At 41.1% G+C, this 21,991-nt stretch overlaps 1 protein-coding gene across 1 annotated transcript in view; it reads left to right on the forward strand.

Annotated features, from left to right (window-relative positions):
- SLC17A8 (solute carrier family 17 member 8) overlaps window positions 1-21,991 on the forward strand; it is a 32,836-nt gene that overhangs the window by 4,656 nt on the left and 6,189 nt on the right. The window contains exons 2-8 of the mRNA XM_032688075.1: window positions 2,863-3,115; window positions 7,734-7,852; window positions 13,003-13,117; window positions 13,714-13,801; window positions 16,666-16,752; window positions 17,662-17,801; window positions 19,369-19,518. Of these exons, the coding sequence (XP_032543966.1) occupies window positions 2,863-3,115; window positions 7,734-7,852; window positions 13,003-13,117; window positions 13,714-13,801; window positions 16,666-16,752; window positions 17,662-17,801; window positions 19,369-19,518 (952 nt within the window). The remainder of the gene's footprint in view (window positions 1-2,862; window positions 3,116-7,733; window positions 7,853-13,002; window positions 13,118-13,713; window positions 13,802-16,665; window positions 16,753-17,661; window positions 17,802-19,368; window positions 19,519-21,991) is intronic.

The raw sequence follows: 21,991 nt of genomic DNA on the forward strand, positions 1-21,991 counted from the left end.
TTTTCTCCAAAACAAATCTGCTATAAAGGGCTTAGCATTAATCTTTGGGGGTATAAACTATATTGTATAGATTTGGTGTCATGGATCAGTGCTCAACTTGCTTCTGTTAATTAGTCAAATACAACAGCAAAGCAATTAAAATAGACACAATATTGGTCCATAGTGTTAGTCTTAGCTCACCACTTTCAGCAGTGAATTTGGAGCAGAAGGATGTTTTCATGCCTATCTGAATTGACAGCCAGCTGAAAACATCCAGTTCAGAACAGATGTTTTGTCTTTGCATGATGTGTCTATTCTTTGCCAGCTGCCCAAAATAATGAACCAATTAAAGTCTAATGTCTCTCTTATAAATAGAGCCCAGTAAAGGTACAAAAATTTAAAAATTGTGCTTTGATTTTATTCAATCAATATCTTAGATTATTTTAGAGGAAGACAACTAATTTATTTCTTTCAGTTTGTTAATAACACTTTTGAGATGACAACAGCTGTAAAAAAATATTTATTCGATTGTCTTTTCACTTCCAGATGTCTTTATTTTTGATATTTCATTCTGTTTACATCTACCTATATTAACACATAGAGCATGGAATATATGGTGTCTCCTTTTTAAAGTGCCTGACTGCATTACTCTCTGTACTCTCATTTCACTAACAAATGCTGTTTCCCTGCCAGTGAATCATAAGTTCTCAATCACCCTCAATAACACCACAGCAATATCATGTTTCCTGTGTTATCTTGCAAAGTCTGCTCCAGCCTGACCATGAGCTAATGATTACTTTACAGTGAGCACTGGTTTGAGAAAGGGATCAAATCAAATAATTATGGGAGTTCCTTTCTGACCCCAAACACTGGGATTCTAGTGTTTCTTGAAAATGTGAGCTGACAGCCTGTAAAATGCTTTTTTTCTTTTTGCTAAGACTAAGGCTGAAGTAATGACTTTATGATATGTAAAAGGGAATAATGTAGCAAATGACACACCAGTTAGTTCTAAAACCTAAAAATGACGAGATTTTTAAGCGGAACTTTATATTGGAAAGATATATTTAGGTCCACATGAACCTCCCCGGGAAGCTATACTCACCACCTATATTTGCAAACCCTTTAGTATAGAGTACTAACTATTAGATTATGGGTAGTACGTTAGACAGCAACTGGACAAAGCTGTGATTAAACCAACCCAAAAACCCCAACCAGCTACCGTGCAGATAAGTCAGGTGTAACCCATCCATGTATGGCCTGTCAATATTTCTTTATAGTCTATTTTTATATGGAAAACCAAAGTGCCTTAGATTTAAAATGCACTCAGCCGGATGTGTGAAAGAAGGAAGTTATTCCTTATCAGAAAAGAGTGAATGAAATAATTTCCTCATCTTATATGGGAAGCTGGGCTTCCTTTAGATTAACTAACTGTTCCTGTTTTCACAGTACTCCATGTAATTTCATGGCAGACACGAAAGGAGCTGGATTCCAAGCTCACTTCTTCAAAGTGATGCCAAAACCAAAAGGCTTTGTAATGTACCTACTGGTCAAGGCCTCCCTTAGCAAACACTTAACATTAAGATAGTAGATAGTGGGCTAGTCATGTATTCATGGCCAGTCATGTCCTTAAGAGTTTCAGTATGTCAGAAAACCCATATCCTGCATTTAAAACAAACGCTTGGAAAGTTAATGTTAGGAAAGGAATTATCTAGCTCTGATCTGGGAGGGTGTGTTCAGTTCTTTCGCACCTCACCTTTTCTACTAGAGATTTTCCACAGTCCCTGCAGCATGATGTTAATAACCCTAATCAGACTGGGAGACCAAATTAATTTTTAATTGCACTATCGTGCAATTCCAGATTCCATGGAAATGCCATTTTTTTTAATATTAATCTCTCAGCTACATTGCTTGTAGGACTAGTAAAGGCTGGGTATGCAAAGCTGGAGGAGCTGCGCTCCTACGTTAGCAACTGGTGGGAAACCTCTCACAGGCTTATATAGCTGGGTGCCATTTGCTCCTATTCTGAGTAAATGGGGGAGCTTCCATCCCTGGCACCTTCCTTCCCAGTTCCTCCCAGCTGCACTGCAGTTGCCACACCAAATTTGATCCCAGGCAAAACTGTTTCAGCCTCCACTGCTGAGAAATGGTGAATCAACAACCCAGAAAGTCCCTGTCTTCCTTCAGATCTCATTTAACAGTGAGTGTTTTACACAAAGGGCAATATGTTCAACAATAGGAGTTGCATTGATTCACTGTACAGTGGCCTAAGTCCTTGTGGTGAGGGTGATGTTTCAGAGAAGGGGGAACATGTGGCTTCAAATCCCTTTGGGAAGAGAAAGTCTGGGCCTGTCTCTTCTACATCTGAAGTGGGAGCTCTGGTACCAGAGAATTTCTCCTCTGCAGTACAGCCTTGATTTTTGTCTCACAGGAGAAAACAAATTCCAAGATATTTTGGACTGAGCAAAACCATTATTTGTGTTGTATTTACCCTTTTCTTGAAATCTACTGGTACCTCGTATTAGTAGATCTAATTGGAACTTATGGTTAATTTTGTCATATGTATACTTGTCTAAGAACTGGTGGAATTCATCACAACAGACCTCCATTTATAGTTCTCATAGTTATGCTCATGAATAGCCTGTGAACATTTCTGCAGCTAGCTGTCTGGCTAGATGGCTCAGATTTACAAACTTCAGAGGTCATTCATGGAGAAGTGTAGTCTCAGCACTAGCCCAGCACTAACTCATCATACCACCGAGAGACAAGTACCTCTCAAGGAGATGAGTTAGCAGGTGACTGGAGCACGTAACTGTCAATCCACATTTCAGCAAATTTTACTGAGACAGTAAAGCATTTTCAATTTTTCTTTCTTCATCCATTTAGGAAAATCGACGGCATCAATGTAGAGGAGGATCACATTGAGCTGACAGAAGAGGGGCAGCCTGTGCAGGCAAGCACCCGCAAGCCAGCGCTGTGTGAATGCTACTGCTGTGGGCTGCCCAAGCGCTACATCATCGCCATCATGAGCGGTCTGGGCTTTTGCATCTCCTTCGGAATTAGGTGCAACCTAGGTGTTGCCATTGTGGAAATGGTGAACAACAGCACTGTTTATGTCAATGGGAAACCAGAGCTGCAGGTGAGAAAGCATCTTTCCTTCACTCTTCTGAGCAGATCCCACTCTAAAATCATTGAAGTGCCACATAGTGAAGTAGTGTGGCAAAAATCTGAGGGAGGGAGACACATGAGTCTCGGTTCACGTAGATGTGCAAGTACTTAATTCCTATTTATGTGATGAAGTCACATTAAAAATCTGTAAAATCAGAGTCATAGAATCAGCCAGATTGGAAGGGACCTCTGAGGTCATCAAGTCCAACCCTTCCACTACCACCGTGGTTACTAGACCATGGCACTAAGTGCCACATCCAGTCTCATCTTAAAAACCTCCAGGGATGGAGAATCCACCACTTCCCTGGGCAGCCCATTCCAATGCCTGATTACCCTCTCTGTAAAGAATTTCTTCCTAATATCTGACCTAAACCTCTCCTGGCACAGCTTAAGACCATGTCCCCTTGTCCTACTGATAGCTGCCTGGGAGAAGAGACCAACCCCCACCTGGCTACAACCTCCTTTCAGGGAGTTGTAGAGAGTGATGAGGTCTTCCCTGCGCCTCCTCTTCTCCAGGCTGAACAACCCCAGCTCCCTCAGCCTCTCCTCATAGGACCTGTGCTCAAGTCCCTTCACCAGCCTAGTTGCTCTCCTCTGGACCTGCTCCAGCACCTCAATATCCTTCCTGAATGGAGGGGCCCAGAACTGGACACAGTACTCGAGGTGCAGCCTCACCAGTGCTGAGTACAGGGGAAGAATCACTTCCTTGGACCTGTTGGCCACGCTGTTCCTGATCCAGGCCAGAATGCCATTGGCCTTCTTGGCCACCTGGGCACACTGCTGGCTCATGTTCAGCTTCTTGTCAATCCACAATTCCCGGGTCCCTTTCTGCCTGGCTGCTCTCCAGCCACTCTGTCCCCAACCTGTAGCGCTGCAGGGGGTTGTTGTGGCCCAAGTAGAGAACCCGGCACTTGGCCTTGTTGAACCTCATCTCATTGGAATCAGGCCAACTCTCCAGTCTGTCCAGGTCCCTCTGCAGAGCCCTCCTGCCTTCCAGCTGATTGACATTCCCCTCCAACTTAGTGTAATTTGCAAATTGCTGGTCTGAGGATTTGCAATGTCATAGAGAGGATGTAAGTAGCAGAAAGGAGAACTGAATTGGCTTGCATGTCTACCAGGTCCCTGATTTTTCAGTTGTCAACAGATTTTGCTGTGGTGGCAGAAGCTTTTACTATGTAATATCTCTCATGGAAACATGCTCTGATGCTGCTACCAGAGGAATTATTAGTTGTTTTATGTAGGGCTGCACCCACTCTATTGAGATCAGTGGATAGTTTTCCGGATCTTAAAGCAGTCACAGGCAGTAGGGCATGGGATTATCAACAGTGTGGACTGCTGCCTAGAGGTGATTCAGAGCTAGGTGCCAAGATATTTTCAAATTTGCAGTAGATGGCATGTGGTCCACAGGAGATGCTTACATATCTTTATCAATGCACCCAAGGAACTGCAGGTTCAATTCATAGCTTAGTTTTGCCTGTCCTGTCTTGGTATATGGCTGTGATACCATGAGTCTCCTAATGGACTTTATAAACTTGAATCTTTACATTTGCTCTACTTGCTGACTTATTTTTTGATATCTTTTTAATATCTTTTTAATATTTTTGTCCTAACAAATTCACACGAATATTGACCCTTGAATGAAATGCTGTGCAATTATTCATCAGCTTTTCTCCCAGATATTTTAACTTTAGGTAAAGAAAAGTTCAGAAGGCATCTATAGTAAATTACCAAAGTTAAAAGTACACCTGTCTCCATGACTCATGATGATAGGAGCTTTTGATCTGCAAAGATCAGAGATGATGTTTATGATTCTAGGACTGGAGTTTAAATGAATCTTCCTTCCCACATTATGCCATAGCCAGTCCTACAGTGTTTTACTCTCTCCTTCCTAGTTATCAAGCAGAGTATTTCTAATCAGACTCAATAAACCCCCAAAAGATTAACCAAAGTGAATGAAGAATTTCTTAGTGGGGAGCAGCTCTGTGGAAAGGGACCTAGGGGTCCTGGTAGACAACAAGACCAATATGAGAGGACAGGGTACTGCTGTGGTAATGAAAACCAACAGGAATGCTGGGTTACATCAGCAAGATCATCACCAGCATAGATAAAGAAGTCATTATCCCACTCTACTCAGTACTTGTCAGGCCACACCTGGAATACTGTGTTCAGTTTGGTCCCCCATGCACAAAATAGATGCAGACAGGCTGGAGAGCATCCAGAGAAGGGCCACAAAGATTAATAAAGGACTGGGAAGCCTGCTATGTGAGGAAAGGCTGAGGGGACTGGGTTTGGTCACCTTGAGAAAAGAAAGCATAGAGGAGGCCTTATCGTCACACTCCAGTATTTATTATTGTGTTTCTTTTGCCAAGAAAGAACAAAACAGACAGTCCTTGAGGTCCACCTTCCAACCTGGTATTCCATGGTTCTACGATCCTAGTTCTTCCTCAGCTGCAGTTTCCTCTGACCAGCTCCTGCTTAGACTTGCTGCTCAATTTGTATTTATTCTTTATAATCCCTGCTCCCTGTGATCCTGCTGGGATTTCACAGTTCTGTACTTAACCCTGAAGCAAGAGAAAGGATGTGCCTGCATAGGTTGGGAGGCTCAGAAGAGGTAGTTTCAGGAAATTGGGATAAATTCCTTTCACAAGTCTAAACTTATACTGTTTGGGCATGAGCATCTCCTGAATCAGAAACTTTTTCAATGTCACATGGTGTTTCTGCCTTCAGAAATTAACGCTACCTAGAAACTCATCTGGAAATCCCCGGCAGAAAATTAGGTATTTATACAGAAGTGTAGCTCAACACAGGAAAGTGAGTCTCTTGTCAAAATGCGTGTTGATGAGGAGGGAAAACATTTAGCCCTCTGTAAACATGTCTGGCTAATTAATGCCATCTTTCTCCCTGCAGGTCAAACAATGAACTGTTTTTTAGTTTGTTTGTTTGTTTGGGAGAAAAAAGCAACTTACTGGGAAAAACTGTTCTTTTTACACATAGAAAGTAATACCAAAAAATGAGATGTTAAGGTTTATCACTATAGTTGTCATTTCTCTGTGGTATTTTAGTGACAGTTTTAATCCTGAGTCCAAAGGACATTTGTGCTGCTTCCTCAGATCATACTTAGCCACCTTTCCCTGCCATGTGATTAGCATGAAAATGATCATGAAGCAAAACACAGTGGTTTTTTATTGCTTGAAAAGAGTTCTTCAGAACTGAGGGCTCATTGAGAAAAACTTGACACTGACCTTACAGTAGTGTGTTTATACTGAGCCAGGCCCTTTCTGACCTCACAGAATAGAGGGCAGATCCACCTTCCTTTTCTTCACTTTCTCTATGTTTTGCCCTGGGATTTGGCTATCCCTCTTCTGAACAAGGTATGTCAAACAAGGTCATCAGAAAACAGGGAAATCCTTATTCAGGAAGAGCTTTGAGAAGACTGAAACTGCTTAGTATTCAAGTATGAGGAAAGCTCTTCTCTTGGCTGCAGGCATTTTTGTCTAGGAACCACCTATGACCAACCTGTGGCTGGCCTTTTGCATCCAAATCCAACACTACAAGTGGCATCACTTTTAATAAAAAAAAAAATAGTCGGTAGCTAGTGTTACCTAATTTTATTTTCAGATTTCCTTGTCTTCAGGTCTTATGTCCTTCACCCCCCACCTTCTCTGCTCCCATGCCACTTAGTGCTGATTGTGGATGGTCAGAGTTTAGCCTGACAGGGAGAACTACAGATAAGTCTGACCAGGAGTTGAGTACAAAGAACTTAAGCAACCTTGATAATCTTGGGAAAATAGATTGAACTCTAGGGATAACATCAGGCTGGAAATAAGGAAGGGTTCATATTGATTATTGGACTACAGGTATTGGATGAATCACTGGCACACAGGGATAATGGTCTGACTTACGTTCCCAATACGATCAGTCCACCCGAACAATTGCTCAAGATCACCAGTGTTGGACATACTCTCAATCTCCTGTTCTGACTTGCCATTGGAATGTGACTGGAGTCACCAGGAAAGGCAAATCATCCTAAGGTTGAGAGATTCTGTGATAACAAGATGTTGGAGCACAAGGCAGGTCACTAGAGGGAAAGAAGTGAAGAAGAACAAGCTGGGGAGCTTATGTGCCATAACAGTGGAAAACATGACTTACCAGTTTGCAGCACCTGATCACTGTTATTTTCATCTTAAAAGCAGGGAGTGTGAATGGCACTATAACACCTAGTGAGGTACCACTGAAAGGCTTCAGGTCCTTCTTACAACTCTGAGCAGGCTCAAAAGCAAAGGTTTCAGGATGAAGCAGCCCAGGGGGAAGCAGTGGCAAGTGGCAAAGATGAAGGTCCAGTGTTAACTACAATCTGGCTGAACCCTTTCCCCCTCTTATCCACTCAACTGAAAGCTAAGAAAAAAAGCACCAATCTCACATGGAAATCAGATATCCTTCTGCCTTAACTGGGGGTTTCAAGCTCAGCAACCCCAAGCAGCCAGTGTAAAGAGGCTGCCTTTATTTGGAGGATGGTGTGACTTCCAAACAATAGTTATCTTCCAGTGAGTATGCTTCATTTTACAGCATTTTCCCCATTTCCTTTAAAGACAGCCCAATTCAACTGGGATCCAGAGACCGTGGGACTCATTCATGGCTCTTTTTTCTGGGGTTACATTGTGACACAAATTCCAGGAGGGTTCATTGCAAACAAACTGGCTGCTAACAGGTAAGAAAAAAATAAGCAAAAGAATTAAGCTTTAGAGCCTGATGACTGTTTTACACTTCTGTTTAAATTATGATTAGCAAAATAGTGAATTAGAGTGTTTCAGAAATGCACATTTGAAACTGAACATGCAGTATTTATGCCTATAATTAAAAATGAGACTCAATTTCCATTATAGGTCTATTGGTGATTCTTCCAATTTAGCTGGTTCATCTCAAATATTTATACGTTTCTTCTCTAAACAATAGTGCTATCTGGAGAGTGTTAGGAAAATCACACCTAGTGCTTCAGATAATAGTTGTAGCATTTGTCTTTCAGAAATTGCCTTAGTGCCTTTTAGCTCGACTTAACACCAAACAAGAATTTTCCAACAAAATCTGACCTTTCTGCTTTAAAAATTCCATGTGGACTGAAGCATGAAGGAATTGAGGAGCTATTTGTGTTCTGAAGCCACAAATCTATCCTAGTGCACACAAATATCCTGGACATGGCTGGATCCAGTACTGACTGTAATTAGGATTGCATAGAACTTGTAATAGAGCCTCATGATTTCTGTTTGGTGACCTTTGAGCATCTATACAGATTTCTTTTACGATCAATATGTTTGTCAGCTGATTTATTTTATTTTATTGAAATTCAACTGCTTTAGAAAATGTGAGTAAGAAAAGTGGTTAATTTTGTCAAGAGTAACTTTGGGTTTGGGCTTTACTTCAAAAAGTCTTAAGAACTTGAAACGTGATCTCTCAGAAGAGAGAGGGAGGTTATCTGAAGACAGCTGGTTATGAACGAGCTCATGAGATGTGCATGTTTGGGGCATTTGGGATTTTTAGATTAAAAAAACAAGATGATTGATAATAATTTCATTCTCTGCAAACAAGATGTGATTTAGCTAAAAACACTGTCAGAATTGGATAAGTCTTTAGCACCATTTATATGTTGTTTTTCCCCAAATCAAAGTACTTTGCTCTGCATTCTGTAAAGAGCTACAGGGGTTACAAGACTACCTGGATGTTCTTCCCACCATATATCCTTGCAGAAATTACTCCAGAACAGAGTCATCCCATAGAATTACCCAAACTGCTCAATTCCAAATCCCCTCTGTCCATAGCCAAAAGTTACTGAGTTCAGTTTGCGCTGTTTCTTCAACACTGTTAGCATCCTCAATTATTAATTTCTCTACCACATAACAGTGCCCAAGCAGAGTATTTTTCCATCTGACAAATAAGACAAACAAATTAGCTAAGCTTAATAATTTCCCCAGCCTTTCTAGTCTTGCCACCAGCTTTTGCAGCAGAAGGGCTTCAAAACACAGATGTGCACACTGTGGTTGAATAATTCAGCATATTATTAGTTTGGCTTTTGTTTCCTTAATTTACTTGCAAACAGTAAAATCAACCATGTTTACACTGTAACTCAATGTATTCCATCAGCAGACTACTTCCTTAAGTGCATGTTTCCAACTCAATCTAATGCTCCACTACAACTGGATTTAGGAGTAGAATTTGCTGAGGAACAAAAATAGCTCAAAAACTGAGCTTGAAGAGAATTTCTGCTTGCAGTAATAGGATTCATAGGTCTGGCTAAGTCCATGTTTTTCCTTTATTCCTTGTTTACCCAAGCAATTTCAGCTTAGGTAGATTCACCAGTTGTGCCAAGTTGTTGTTTCAGAGGGGTTATTTGCTAAGATACGGGATAGGAAAACAGCAATTCTGGGGCCAGTGAACCCACCATCCCTAGAAAGACAAATGCTGTCTTTTGTCTCATCTGTACTCTTGAACTGAGATGCTATCCTACTAGTGACCTTGCAGATTTAGGCAAATGCTCTTTTACCACCTGTTTAAACTGTGCAACCTTGAATACACATGGACACCTCCACCCCAGGCAATTCTCTATTGCACATAATTATCTGTAATAATGTAGGATTCGAATGGATCTCAGAACAGCTGAAAATATTGAGTGCTTTATGGTTTTGCAGCAAAACCATCTAACACTATATAATTTTCTCTATACGTTGATCCAAATTGATGTAGGTCAGCATTCCACCAAAAAGTTCATGAATCATTTAGTGACACCATCCCCTTGACTTGCTGCTTATCCTCAAACATGCGACTAAATGTAATTTCATCATTGTTTGGTGTGTACATGAAAGACAAGGCACCCCTTGATGTTGGTGTTCAGTAAGAGCACCCTGCTGGGCAGAGGAGTGTGCTGCTGAAGAAGTCCGTTTTGATCCCAAAGAGGCCTGAGGATCATGGTAGTCAGGAGAGAAGAATATGTGAATGAAGTGAAAAGAAACTGGAATATTTTTAATCAAGGTGGAGACCAACTTCTTTGGGATAAATGGCAGTGAACTGCTGAAAAGGTGCTGCCTCTTTGTGGAAACCATACTCAGCCTTTTAAATAGTAGCAGAAGAGTGACTGGTTCTAACTCAGTATAAATGATGCATTTATAACTTAGGCATATTAACAGCTGGCGTTAAAAGAAGTAGCAGAGTTCAGAAACTCAGTCTTCAGAGCTACCTGTTTGGATAACTAAATACATTCTCTTTTTCACAGTTTATTCTTTCACATGTGTATTAATTTACATGAATTGCTGTAGTTCCATGAGTCAATAGCATTATGATAAAAGACCTGATATTTCTATTAGTGGTAAGAAAGCAAGGTGCAAAAGTCTTTTCTTCACTGATCATAACAGATAAGTAATACTTATTTCTCAGTTAAATGTTTACTTGGCTTTGAAAGCAATCTTCTCCATGTCAAGATATGACTGTGGCCTTTTTATTCTAGTTCATATTTTCAGATTGGTTTCTATATAGTTCCCTTGTCACTTCTCTCTGCCAGCCCGTTCAGCCTCTTTGCTATTGTGCTCATCTGTTTAGTGCTTTCTTGTCACTGAGGTAGGGAGTTGGTTTTGTCAATAGGTGTAGAGAATTTAGCTAAAACAGTGTTGATCTCTGACTGTAGATTCCTCACACTGTAATACTACCATTAATCCTACAGCAAATACTAAGACCAGAAAAAAAAAAATGAAATCACGTATATCTCCTGTGAATAAGTTTTCAAAAAGAGACTGAAAGTCAAACAATTGAAATCCTTATTAAAAAAAATAAAATAAAAGATGAATTGAAACAAAAAGTTTAAAAAATTTATAAATATTTTGAAGTGGAACATGATAAAGAGCTATCTGTAATAATATTTTTTTATGTCTTTGCCAGAAAAAATCAAAATGGAGAGAAATACTGCTGTTGTCCAAACCACAAGATTTCTGATCAAATATCTGTCTAATATGATTCATGTATCAGAATGAAGCTTAACTTGTCTTCCTGAAATGCCACACACATAACAAGACAATTCAAAGCTTATTGAATGTCACTGAATTTGAGTGGTTTGAAAAACAAACATGAACTGCAGTTCACAAACAGCAGCATGCTGGCAGCTAATAGTGTTGCTAGGAATTGAGAGCCCTGAACAAAACAGGCTGCTTTATTCCCAGGGTGTCGCCTTGAGTCTTGGAGCAAGGCAGGGCAGCTTTGGGTTGATGTCCCATGTCCTTGTGCTGTGATCTGCAGGGCCACCAACTGCTGCAACTTTCTAGCTGCAGAATAAAAGGTCTCCCATACAAAGGCTGTCCATAGGGAGCCAGGCATGGCTGCTTGCAATTGCAGACAACACAAAGAAGACAGTAAACTACTGAAGATTAATAGTAATCCACTCAATTTAAATGGTGCTTGGCAATTGTGGAGAACTCTGACTGCCAGTTCTGATATTTTTCAGTGCTGTAACAGGATCTCAGAGGGGATCCTCATGTATATCAACTTCCACAGATGCTATAGTAATGAACTCCTAACGTTCAGAGCACTCATGACATAGCTATTGAATGAACCCCATTCATTGCACAGAAAGGAAACCTGAGGCTTCGCTCAGCCAGATGTGAAGATATGTGAAATCTAATCAAGCAAGTACAGCTCATTCCTACTAATAGTAGTCATTTCAGTGATGGTTCCAACTGGTTTTTCCCAGCCTCTTTCTTGGTTTCCAATGATTTTTTTCATGGTGCAGCAGTCTCATTTTTCAAATTAACTTCCCAGATGTCCTTTCTGGGCACAAGCTGGGAACCCAGGGATACTCTTCCCTTGCATTGCAGCATCAGTGCCTGGCAAACCCAGAGCCTCTGCCATACTGAAACGACCGTCTTGTAGTACAGCTGTCTTCCATGTCTAGTGTCACTGTTGTTTATTATTGACACTGGGCACTAAGTGTGCACCACTCTTCAGTTAAATACAGGAAAACCCATGCCCATGTCGGGAAAAGCTCCCACAGACTGTGGTGAGTGCAGCAGACATGGCTTTGAGTGCTACCCTAGGGACCTCTGTGTAGCCTGCACTTTCAGGACTGCTGCTTGCATTCATTACCATTACACAGAGGTTTCTCCTGCCTGTTTCTCTAACAGGTGCTAACCTTTAGGAGGCTGCAAATGATTTCCCAAAGGTGCTGAGCCCCAGGTACGTTTAGATCCTTAACTGACTTAATGCCCAGCTTCAGCAAGTGCTCTTCCCAAGCAGGGTAACAAAATATTTATATCAAATTTTCCCCAGAATTTGTCTTGTAGAAATGTCCCTTCTATGTCATAGTCATAAAGGACATTTGTAGCTGTTATTTAGAGAAGTGATGTTGGAAAGGAATTGATCTTAAGCAGCCCTGTTACCCATTCTAGCAGCAGCAAGTGGAACTAACCAGAACACTCCCATGTTCACAGAGGCACTTAAACCAGGCTTTACCTAATTTAAGTTAAACCCTCTTGTTATAACAGAATTTAAGTACTTCCTGGGATAGCAATACTTCTCTCAGGTCAGAATTCATATAAACAGTACCTCCAGGCCTCCAGTACCTACATCCATATCTAATCCTCTTGATGCAAATAGAAATCCAGCGCCTTTATTTAAGCATGTACAAAAATCTGTTCCATTCAGAGAAGAAAATGTATGGATCACCTGAATATTTATCCCCTTTTCACAATAAGGGAACTTTACAAGTATTTGGGTTGTTGAGATGGTGGTTAAGTGTAATTGTCTCTGCAACTGTAACTGACAACAGTGTCACTTCTGAAAAATAGACAATAACTGTATTCCCTGACATGGTACTTTTCTCCACAGAGTGTTTGGAGCAGCTATCTTTCTGACATCTACACTGAACATGATCATCCCTTCTGCAGCAAGAGTGCATTATGGCTGTGTGATGTTTGTAAGGATTCTTCAAGGTCTGGTGGAGGTAGGAGCACTCACCACTTTGGTCCTTTCAAACATAGTTTGTTTTTTGAGATTTAGTTCTAAAACACTGTAAGATCTTTTTGATCAAGCTTTCTGATCAATCTACAGTTTAACTTGTTACTTATTTTTAGATGATAACTCTTTAATCATGCTGATTTATATTTTTAAGTTTACTTACAAGTAAAGAAAAAATTATATTTCTGGTGCAGCAGTCTGAGCTATTTTAGTTTACTTGTGCCGTCCACTGCATATACTAAACAGCATTTTTACCTCAGAATGTATGAATTACTATTGAAGTAAAAAGTAATCAAGGTCAGTTTGACATCTTCATACCCAAACAATTGAGCTTTTCCAAACTTAACTAACCCTTCCTACCTCATTCCATGATGACAAACAGCTAGACAGTATGGATAGCACGAGCAACTAAAATACCCTCAGGCACATGGTGTAACTCTTGGGAATGGTCCTGTGCAGGGCCAGGAGTTGGACTTGATGATCCTTGTGGGTCCCTTTCAACTCAGCGTATGCTGTGATTCTGTAATACTTTAAATGGAATGCAGTGAAAGCAAATCATATGATGTGTGAAATTTCTGCCAGGGCGTCACCTACCCAGCCTGTCATGGGATGTGGAGTAAATGGGCTCCGCCGCTGGAGAGGAGCAGGTTGGCTACCACATCATTCTGTGGTAAGTTGATAGTTTATGTGGTTTATATAAGTACATATTCCTATTGGATTTATTTTATTAATTTCATTATTTGAAAGAGAAATATGAACCCTCTTGCTACAATCATCTTGTACTCTAAGCTCAGGAACCTGAGAGTCCTTTTTGTTTAATATGTCACTATTTTATCATTTGAAGCCAACACTCATAATGGCTCTCATAGTAAACTAAAATGGGTCTAAAGGTGTCACATGAAAGAAATTACATTGTATTTTTTTATCTGCTCCATCCTTAGTGATTCCATTTATTATACATACTGAATGGATGCTCCTAAACAAACACATACTCAGAAATTATCTTAAAAGGGCTTTAGGCTGGCTTCTCAATATACTGCAGTGGAGATGATGTAACTTCTTGCCAGTAGCCATTCTGCTTCATTCTGACTTATGATCAAACATGTACTTTGCCCTTTTCTCTGAGTCCCTTTCCAATGCTGACAGCTGAAGATGAATGTCTGTAGGAGAAAATGTTCAATAGAAAAAGTAAAAATCATAAAAAAAATTCTGTCCATGAGCAGTGGAGTTCTAAGGCTAGGGAAAATACAGCACTAAAATACGAGATAAAGGATAAAAGGAGGAGTGAAGCAAGAGGAAAAATCCCATGTTTGTATATTATGGGAATTTTATTTTTATTACAGATTACTTCAGGATTTAGTGATTATTTAAGTGTTTCCATTTTCTACAGAAGAACAGATCGGAAGAAAAGTCTCTCCACACTCAGTGCTCTCTCCTTGAAACCCTAGCACTGGATATGGAAGGATCATAGAATCATAGAATCAGCCGGGTTGGAAGGGACCTCTGAGGTCATCAAGTCCAACCCTTGATCCACTACCGCTACAGTTGCTAGACCATGGCACTAAGTGCCACATCCAGTCTCATCTTAAAAACCTCCAGGGATGGAGAATCCACCACTTCCCTGGGCAGCCCATTCCAATGCCTGATTACCCTCTCTGTAAAGAATTTCTTCCTAATATCTAACCTAAACCTCCCCTGGCACAACTTAAGACCATGTCCCCTTGTCTTGCCTGGGAGAAGAGACCAACCCCCACCTGGCTACAATCTCCTTTCAGGGAGTTGTAGAGAGTGATGAGGTCTCCCCTGAGCCTCCTCTTCTCCAGGCTGAACAACCCCAGCTCCCTCAGCCTCTCCTCATAGGACTTGTGCTTGAGTCCCTTCACCAGCCCTGTTGCTCTTCTCTGGACCTGCTCCAGGACCTCAGTATCCTTCCTGAACGGAGGGGCCCAGAACTGGACACAGTACTTGAGGTGTGGCCTCACCAGTGTGGAGTACAGGGGAAGAATCACTTCCTTGGACCTGTTGGCCACACTGTTCCTGATCCAGGCCAGAATGCCATTGGCCTTCTTGGCCACCTGGGCACACTGCTGGCTCATGTTCAGCTTTCTGTTGATTAGAATCCCCAGGTCCCTTTCTACCTGGCTGCTCTCCAGCCACTCTGTCCCCAGCCTGTAGCGCTGCAGGGGGTTGTTGTGGCCAAAGTGCAGGACCCGGCACTTGGCCTTATTGAACCTCATCCCGTTGGAATCAGCCCAACTCTCCAACCTATCCAGGTCCCTCTTCAGAGCCCTCCTGCCTTCCAGATGATCGACACTCCCCCCCAGCTTAGTGTCATCTGCAAATTTGCTGATGATGGACTCAATCCCTTCATCTAAATCATCAATAAAGATATTAAACAGAACTGGACCCAACACTGATCCCTGGGGGACACCACTAGTGACTGGCCGTCAAGTGGATGCAGCACCGTTCATCACCACTCCTTCAGCTCAACACCAGTTTTAGTGGCTACAGATCACTGAGTCTTGCACTTGAAAGGTGCATAGGAACAATGGAAAAATTAGGAAACCCCATATTAACCAGGTTCCTGGTTTCTCTATCTACATTCTGGCCTAGGGCTTTTCTATTGCTGTAGGAAAAATGAATTACATGGAGATGAGGAGAAGGATCACTGTGAACCATTGCAGAGGAATATTTGCTAATGAGTAGATTATTAACAAGTGTTTATTAGTGAAGTATGTAATACTCTCAAAACCACAAGTATCTCATTTCCTAGAATAATTCAAAGCAACACTCTTCACACGTGAAGCCACTGGCACTGTCTTGCACTGAAACCTGCTGTCCAGATTGCACTTAAATACTCATCTTTCTACAAGTCACTTGGAAATATATTTCACCACTATTATATATTTCACAATCAGAAACCTTGGCACAGACCACGGTTTTATCCTTTCTTTTCCCATCAATATTTGCCTGTTTATTCCAGCTGTTTGTTTATGCCTCTGATACGAACTAAACATGGCTACACAGACTCAGGTTTGGTTTGAACACTCTCTCCACCGCTAGCCCTTGTGTGTCATGGATCTAGAGCCATGACAAGAGCCTCCCCGAATATCTGCAATCATCAGGATTCCTTGGCACCAAGGAAGACTTCCAAAACTTGGGTCATTAGCTTCTCCAAAACTCACCTCATATACCATGGGGTTAGGTGAGATTTCCCACTCGAGTGCATACGTATAGCTTATACCTCTGTGATGGTTTACCGTCAGTCTTGGATTTGCAGATCCTATTTACCTACAGGACACAACCCTTCTAACTGCAAAATGAGACTGGTGATCTCACACCAACAAGGGTCAGTCCTTCCCACCACCCCAAGCAAAATTTTGGACCTTCCATCCAATTTTCCGCATTCATAAAAAATCAACCAAACATGTCCCTCTGGTTCTTCCCCCACGAACACCTGTCTGGATCATCTGTTCTGAAAGCTGGGCACACCTATCATGACTGATACGTTTTACTAATTCATTTTCTCCTCAGGGTCTTATGCAGGTGCGGTGGTCGCCATGCCACTGGCAGGTGTGCTGGTACAGTATATAGGATGGTCATCTGTCTTCTACATTTATGGTGAGTTGCTTAACATGAAGGACCTCTGCCACTAGACTGGTACTGCCAGCTATTCACTTAAACCTGTCTAACAAGTATGGATCAAAGTTGTTTTGATGAATGAAGAGGTTGCAAATGGGTATTCTAATTTTTTCTCTAGTTATTGCAGATTCTGAGAGCTTTCATTTTGTAATCATCTGTTACAAAAGGTTGTAAAATTGTCATGACCAGGCTACAGCCCATGGTTACCCAGTGACAGGGCTGGATACAGTTGCAAAGGTTCCTCTGTAGCACAGACACTTGTGTGGTATCTGCCCCAGATGTGCACTAACAGTGAACGCCACAGCATATGCTGCCGAGGGGGAGCCCAATGCCTCTGAAAACTGCCCCGAGAAATCTTCCCCATGCTGCCCATCTTCAATAAAACAATAACACCTCTACAAAGTGGTCCCACTACACAGGTATGGCCTTGTTGCTGATCTGTGGTGCCTCATTCTTCCCCCCTCCAGTATGTGGTAGAGCTGGCTCCAACCTAGCCTTGCATATCAGTGACCCAGTTAAGACAGGTTTTCTCTGGACACACCACAAGATTTGCCAACACCATCTGATTGTGAAACCCCTTTATGCAGATTTTGATCATGTTATGGCCTGTCTACTTTTTTCCTTTCCCAGGTTCTACACAGAGCTTTCCTTCTGCCTTTTCTCTGCCCTGTGCATAACATGTAATACAAACAACAAAATGCTCAAGTACTTTGCCAGCAGGCATACAATATACATAGAGTTAGTTACAGTACTTTGTTACTTCCCTGACCATAATTTCTTTGCAGGTTTGGTTTAACTGGCACTTGAACCAAACCTCAAGACTTGCAGATACTGAAGTGTAGCTTTATTGGCTTTTAAAATCAAGCTTTGCTATTCTGGCCTCTGCAGGAATGTTTGGGGTTGTTTGGTACATGTTCTGGTTGCTTCATGCCTATGAGAGTCCTGCTGCGCATCCAACAATAACCAACGAAGAAAGAATATATATAGAAACAAGTATAGGAGAAGGAGCTAGCCTGGCTAATGCAAGTGTAAGTAAAAAAAAGGCCTTTCTTGTTATAATTTGTGAGCACTTTGCACAAGATGAGCATAAGACTGGATGGATACTGTTAGCTGCATAAGAGTGGCAGAACTAGTTTCTGTTGATGTTTAGGGGTTTTTCCTTTTATGAAAATTACAGGATCAGGTTCATGCAGCTGGAGAGGATGAGTACAGCAACAGGAAAACACATAATGCTGTTTCAGCCCATGGCTTATAGAGCTTCCCAGATCTAGGGAGGGAAGGGATGGAGGGCAAGAGAGAACAACACATTCTGGTCTCCTGCTCTTGAGTAACTGTCATGCTTGTTCTAAAAAACATTAATGTACTTAACTAAATAAGAAACCTGGCTGCAGATGTTAATTTATCCATCTGCCTTTTGATCTCCTATTAAGGATGATTGCAAATCTGAAAGTTTAAGGACAGGTTTTCTGCCCTGCTCACTCTCACAGCAGCTCAGGTCCTTCCTTAAGGCTCCTTATCCTCTCTCTGAGAAGATCCTGGAAGATCCTGGAGACTTTGAGTTAAAATCTATTTTGCTATTGAACTTCTCTCCATTTCCTTAGGTAACTTATTTTCGCTAGTAGTAAAAACCAAAGGTGTTTCTTGTTAAACTGCTCTTTCTTGGCTTTTAGTCTTGAACATTTTGGAACAAAGTCACTCCAAGCTTTTTCCTCTACATATTTTGGGTAGTAGCCTTGCTGAGAGTGTAAAATACGAGGCTCTGCTTTTGAGCATGCTCCTGAGATTTGGCTGAAGTCAATGAGGTCTTGGCTGGAAACACACATCCTTTTTCCAGATCATGGATTTTCCTTGCTGTATGGTGATTTTAAAGCAAAGGACACTAGTACCACCTTCATGTGTTCGCACACAACTGCAGGCATACGGTTGCCTGTAAAACACAGATAATTTTTTTTTTTAAAAAAGGAGAATGTCAATGCATGTTGCCATAGCTACATATTTCACCTTCTGATTTGAATTTTATAACAAATGAATAGGTCTCTGAAGTGCGCTTTATTCCTCATGTGTGGAGTACTGGAGCATAAATAGAAATTGAAAATGCCAAAAGCAAGTTACAGAAATTAAATTCTCTACCACAGGCTTTTTTTTTCTTAACTAAATTAATTAATTTGAAGCAGGTAGCTGCTTGTTGCTGTGCTACTTATGTCTCTTAGCTTGGATAATGCTTTTTTCCCACTCCTTTCAGAAGAAAGTACCAAACTGCATCATACCAAAAGGTGGGGAATGACACAAGGTTTTCTCTAGTTTTCTTTGATTCTTTTACTGATCCTGTTATCCCAATAGCAGGACTCCAGAAGACCTCATGTAATTTCAGTAAGCAGGGCAATATTAGTGCAGTATTAGTTTTAAAAATCTTAACTATTCTAAGAAAATGTCTCTAAATGTTTTTTGCCATTAATTCAAGACGTATATTTCACTTGCATTCTTAGCGATCTGCAATGTAAGTTGCATGCAATGTTCTGGATAGTCTTAATAATAAAAAACACTGGTCCTTTATTCTGCCTCTGTCTACTCAATTTTTGTGGCTTTTTTCCCTAGAAATTTAGTACTCCCTGGAAGAGATTTTTCACTTCAATGCCAGTTTATGCAATCATTGTGGCAAACTTCTGCAGAAGCTGGACCTTCTATTTGCTCCTTATAAGTCAGCCTGCTTACTTTGAAGAAGTCTTTGGATTTGCAATAAGCAAGGTAAATGTCTGGGATGAAGCAGTGACCTTCAGACTTCACCCTAGGTGATGCACCAGGGCAGGCTCGAGTTGAAAGTCAGGAAGAATTCTTCACTGAAAGAGTGGTTAAGCATTGGAATGAGCTGCCCAGGGAGGAGGTGGAATCATCAACCCGGAAGTGTTCAAGAAATGAATGGATGTGGCACTTAAAACACAGAGCTATGGTTTAGCTGCCATGGTGATGTTTGGTCAAAAGCTGGACTCGGTTATCTTGGAGGTCTTTTCCAACCATAATGTTTCTATGATTCTATGCAGAGTACTTGAGGAGAAATCAGATAATTCCAGTAGATTATTCCCAGAATTTTTTGCCACCACCATTTCATTAAAATCAGTATTGTTACAGTCCCTCTTCAGAGCATGAATGAGGAATTCAGAATAATTGTTTCAGAAAAGTTTTCCCTTTAAAAAAATCATTCCTTTAACAAACCTACTTGCTATGTGCTAATTATTTTCAAGCAACTCTGTGGCTGATAATGATAACAAAGGTAGTCATTATTTATGTGTTCTGGGAGCACAGTGTGTCCAAGTTACAACATGGTAGCGATGACACTCTGGATGGCCAAGTACAACATACAGATGAAGACCATGGATATAAGAAAAATTAGATTTGTTTATTCTGAGTTGCTTTTCATTAATGCTGGAGTTACACTAATTTAAAACCAACATAAAACTGACTGACTGTCAATGTAATGAGGTTGTGCATTCTAGAAAGCAAACTCAAACTTATCACTAAATTACTGCTTCAAGGAAATGCTTCTAGATGATGTCATGCTGATCACTAAAATTCAGTAGCCCGGGGGATGTACTGAGTCTGATCCTGTTTGATGTCTTCATTAACGATCTGGATGATGGGGCAGAGTGTACCCTCAGCAAGTCTGCAGATGACATAAAACTAGGAGGAGTGTCTAATAGGTTATACAAGGTTGTGCTGCCATACAGAGGAACCTTGGCAGACTGGGGAAATGGGCTGACAGGAACCTCATGAAGTATAATAAGGGAAAGTGCAAAATCCTACACCTGGAGAGAAACAGTTCCATGCTGGGATCTGCCCAGCTGGAAAGTAGCTTAGCAGAAAAGGACCTGGGAGTCCTGCTGGACACCAAATTGGATATGAGCCAGCAGTGTCCCCTCGCAATAAAGACTAATGCTATCCTGAGCTGCATTATGGAAAGGTCATCAGGAAAAGGGAGGTGATCTTTACCCTCTACACAGCACTGGTGAGGCCACACCTGAAGTACTATGTTCGGTTCTGAGCTCCCCAGTACAAGGGAGACATGGACATATGGAGAAAATTCAGTGAGAAGCCATGAAGATGATTAAGGAATGGGAACATTGCTCCTATGAAGAAAGGCTGAGAGAACTGGGACTATTTAACCCGGAGAAGAAAAGGCTCAGCAGGATTCTCATCAATATGTGAAAATATCTGAAGGGACAGTGTAAAGAAGATGAAACCAGGCTCTTTCAGTAGTGCCTAGTCACAGGTCAAGAGGCAATGGGCACAAACTGAAACATGGGAGTTTCCCTCTGAACATCAGGAAACACTTTTATACTGTGAGGGTGACAACACTGGCACGGGTTGCCCAGAGAAGTTGTGGAATCTCCATCCTTGGAGACATTCAGAAGCTGTCTGGACACATTCCTAGGCAACCTTCTCTAGGTGATCCTACTTGAGCAGAGGGATTGAAGATGATGACCTCCTGAGGCTCCTTCCAACCTCAACCACTCTGTGATTCTGGGATGCTATGGAAATCTAAAGAAGATGAACATCGGTTTGTAGGCTGTAATCCCACAAGAATAAAAATGCATGCATACCTTTACATATATGCTTATTTAATAATATGTAAAATTATTAAATTATTGCCAGGTTTTATGCTGCACTGTCTTCAGTCCACATACAATGTGCAGGTGTTTCCTTCCTTTACATAGTGGCAGGTGGTGGGGATAGACTGTTTATTCAGAAAGGAGCTCCTTGAGAACCTGAAAAACAAAAATATATAAAAGCAGTTGAAAACCAAGATAGACCATCCAATATCAGGACATATAAGTCAGGACTTTGTGATGTCTACAATAGAATTTGATATAAACAGTCTTCTTAAGCAACTCTTGAGAGTAGCCATGGAAGAGTAGGTATATTGATGATATTTCTGAGAGGAGATTCTCACCTGTGCTCTGGTTTCTCCTCCTGGGCTGTAAGGAGATATTTCTTCCATTACCCAACTTTGAGCATCAGATAAATTAGAGCAGTTTTCTTGTGCTTCTTTGTTGGTTATTGGAGAGAGGAAAAACTCCATCAGAGCATAAGCATCAGACTTTTTAGTTAGAGTTCTCTTTTTAATCTTTATTATAGCTTGTGTCTCTTCCCCCTGTCTCTTGAATATGTACAAATATGCACAAATATGCAGCACTCTTTCTACTGTCAGGAAATTATTATGAAC

This window comes from Chiroxiphia lanceolata, chromosome 5 (genome assembly GCF_009829145.1).
Source record: "Chiroxiphia lanceolata isolate bChiLan1 chromosome 5, bChiLan1.pri, whole genome shotgun sequence".
NCBI classification, from domain to species: domain Eukaryota; kingdom Metazoa; phylum Chordata; class Aves; order Passeriformes; family Pipridae; genus Chiroxiphia; species Chiroxiphia lanceolata.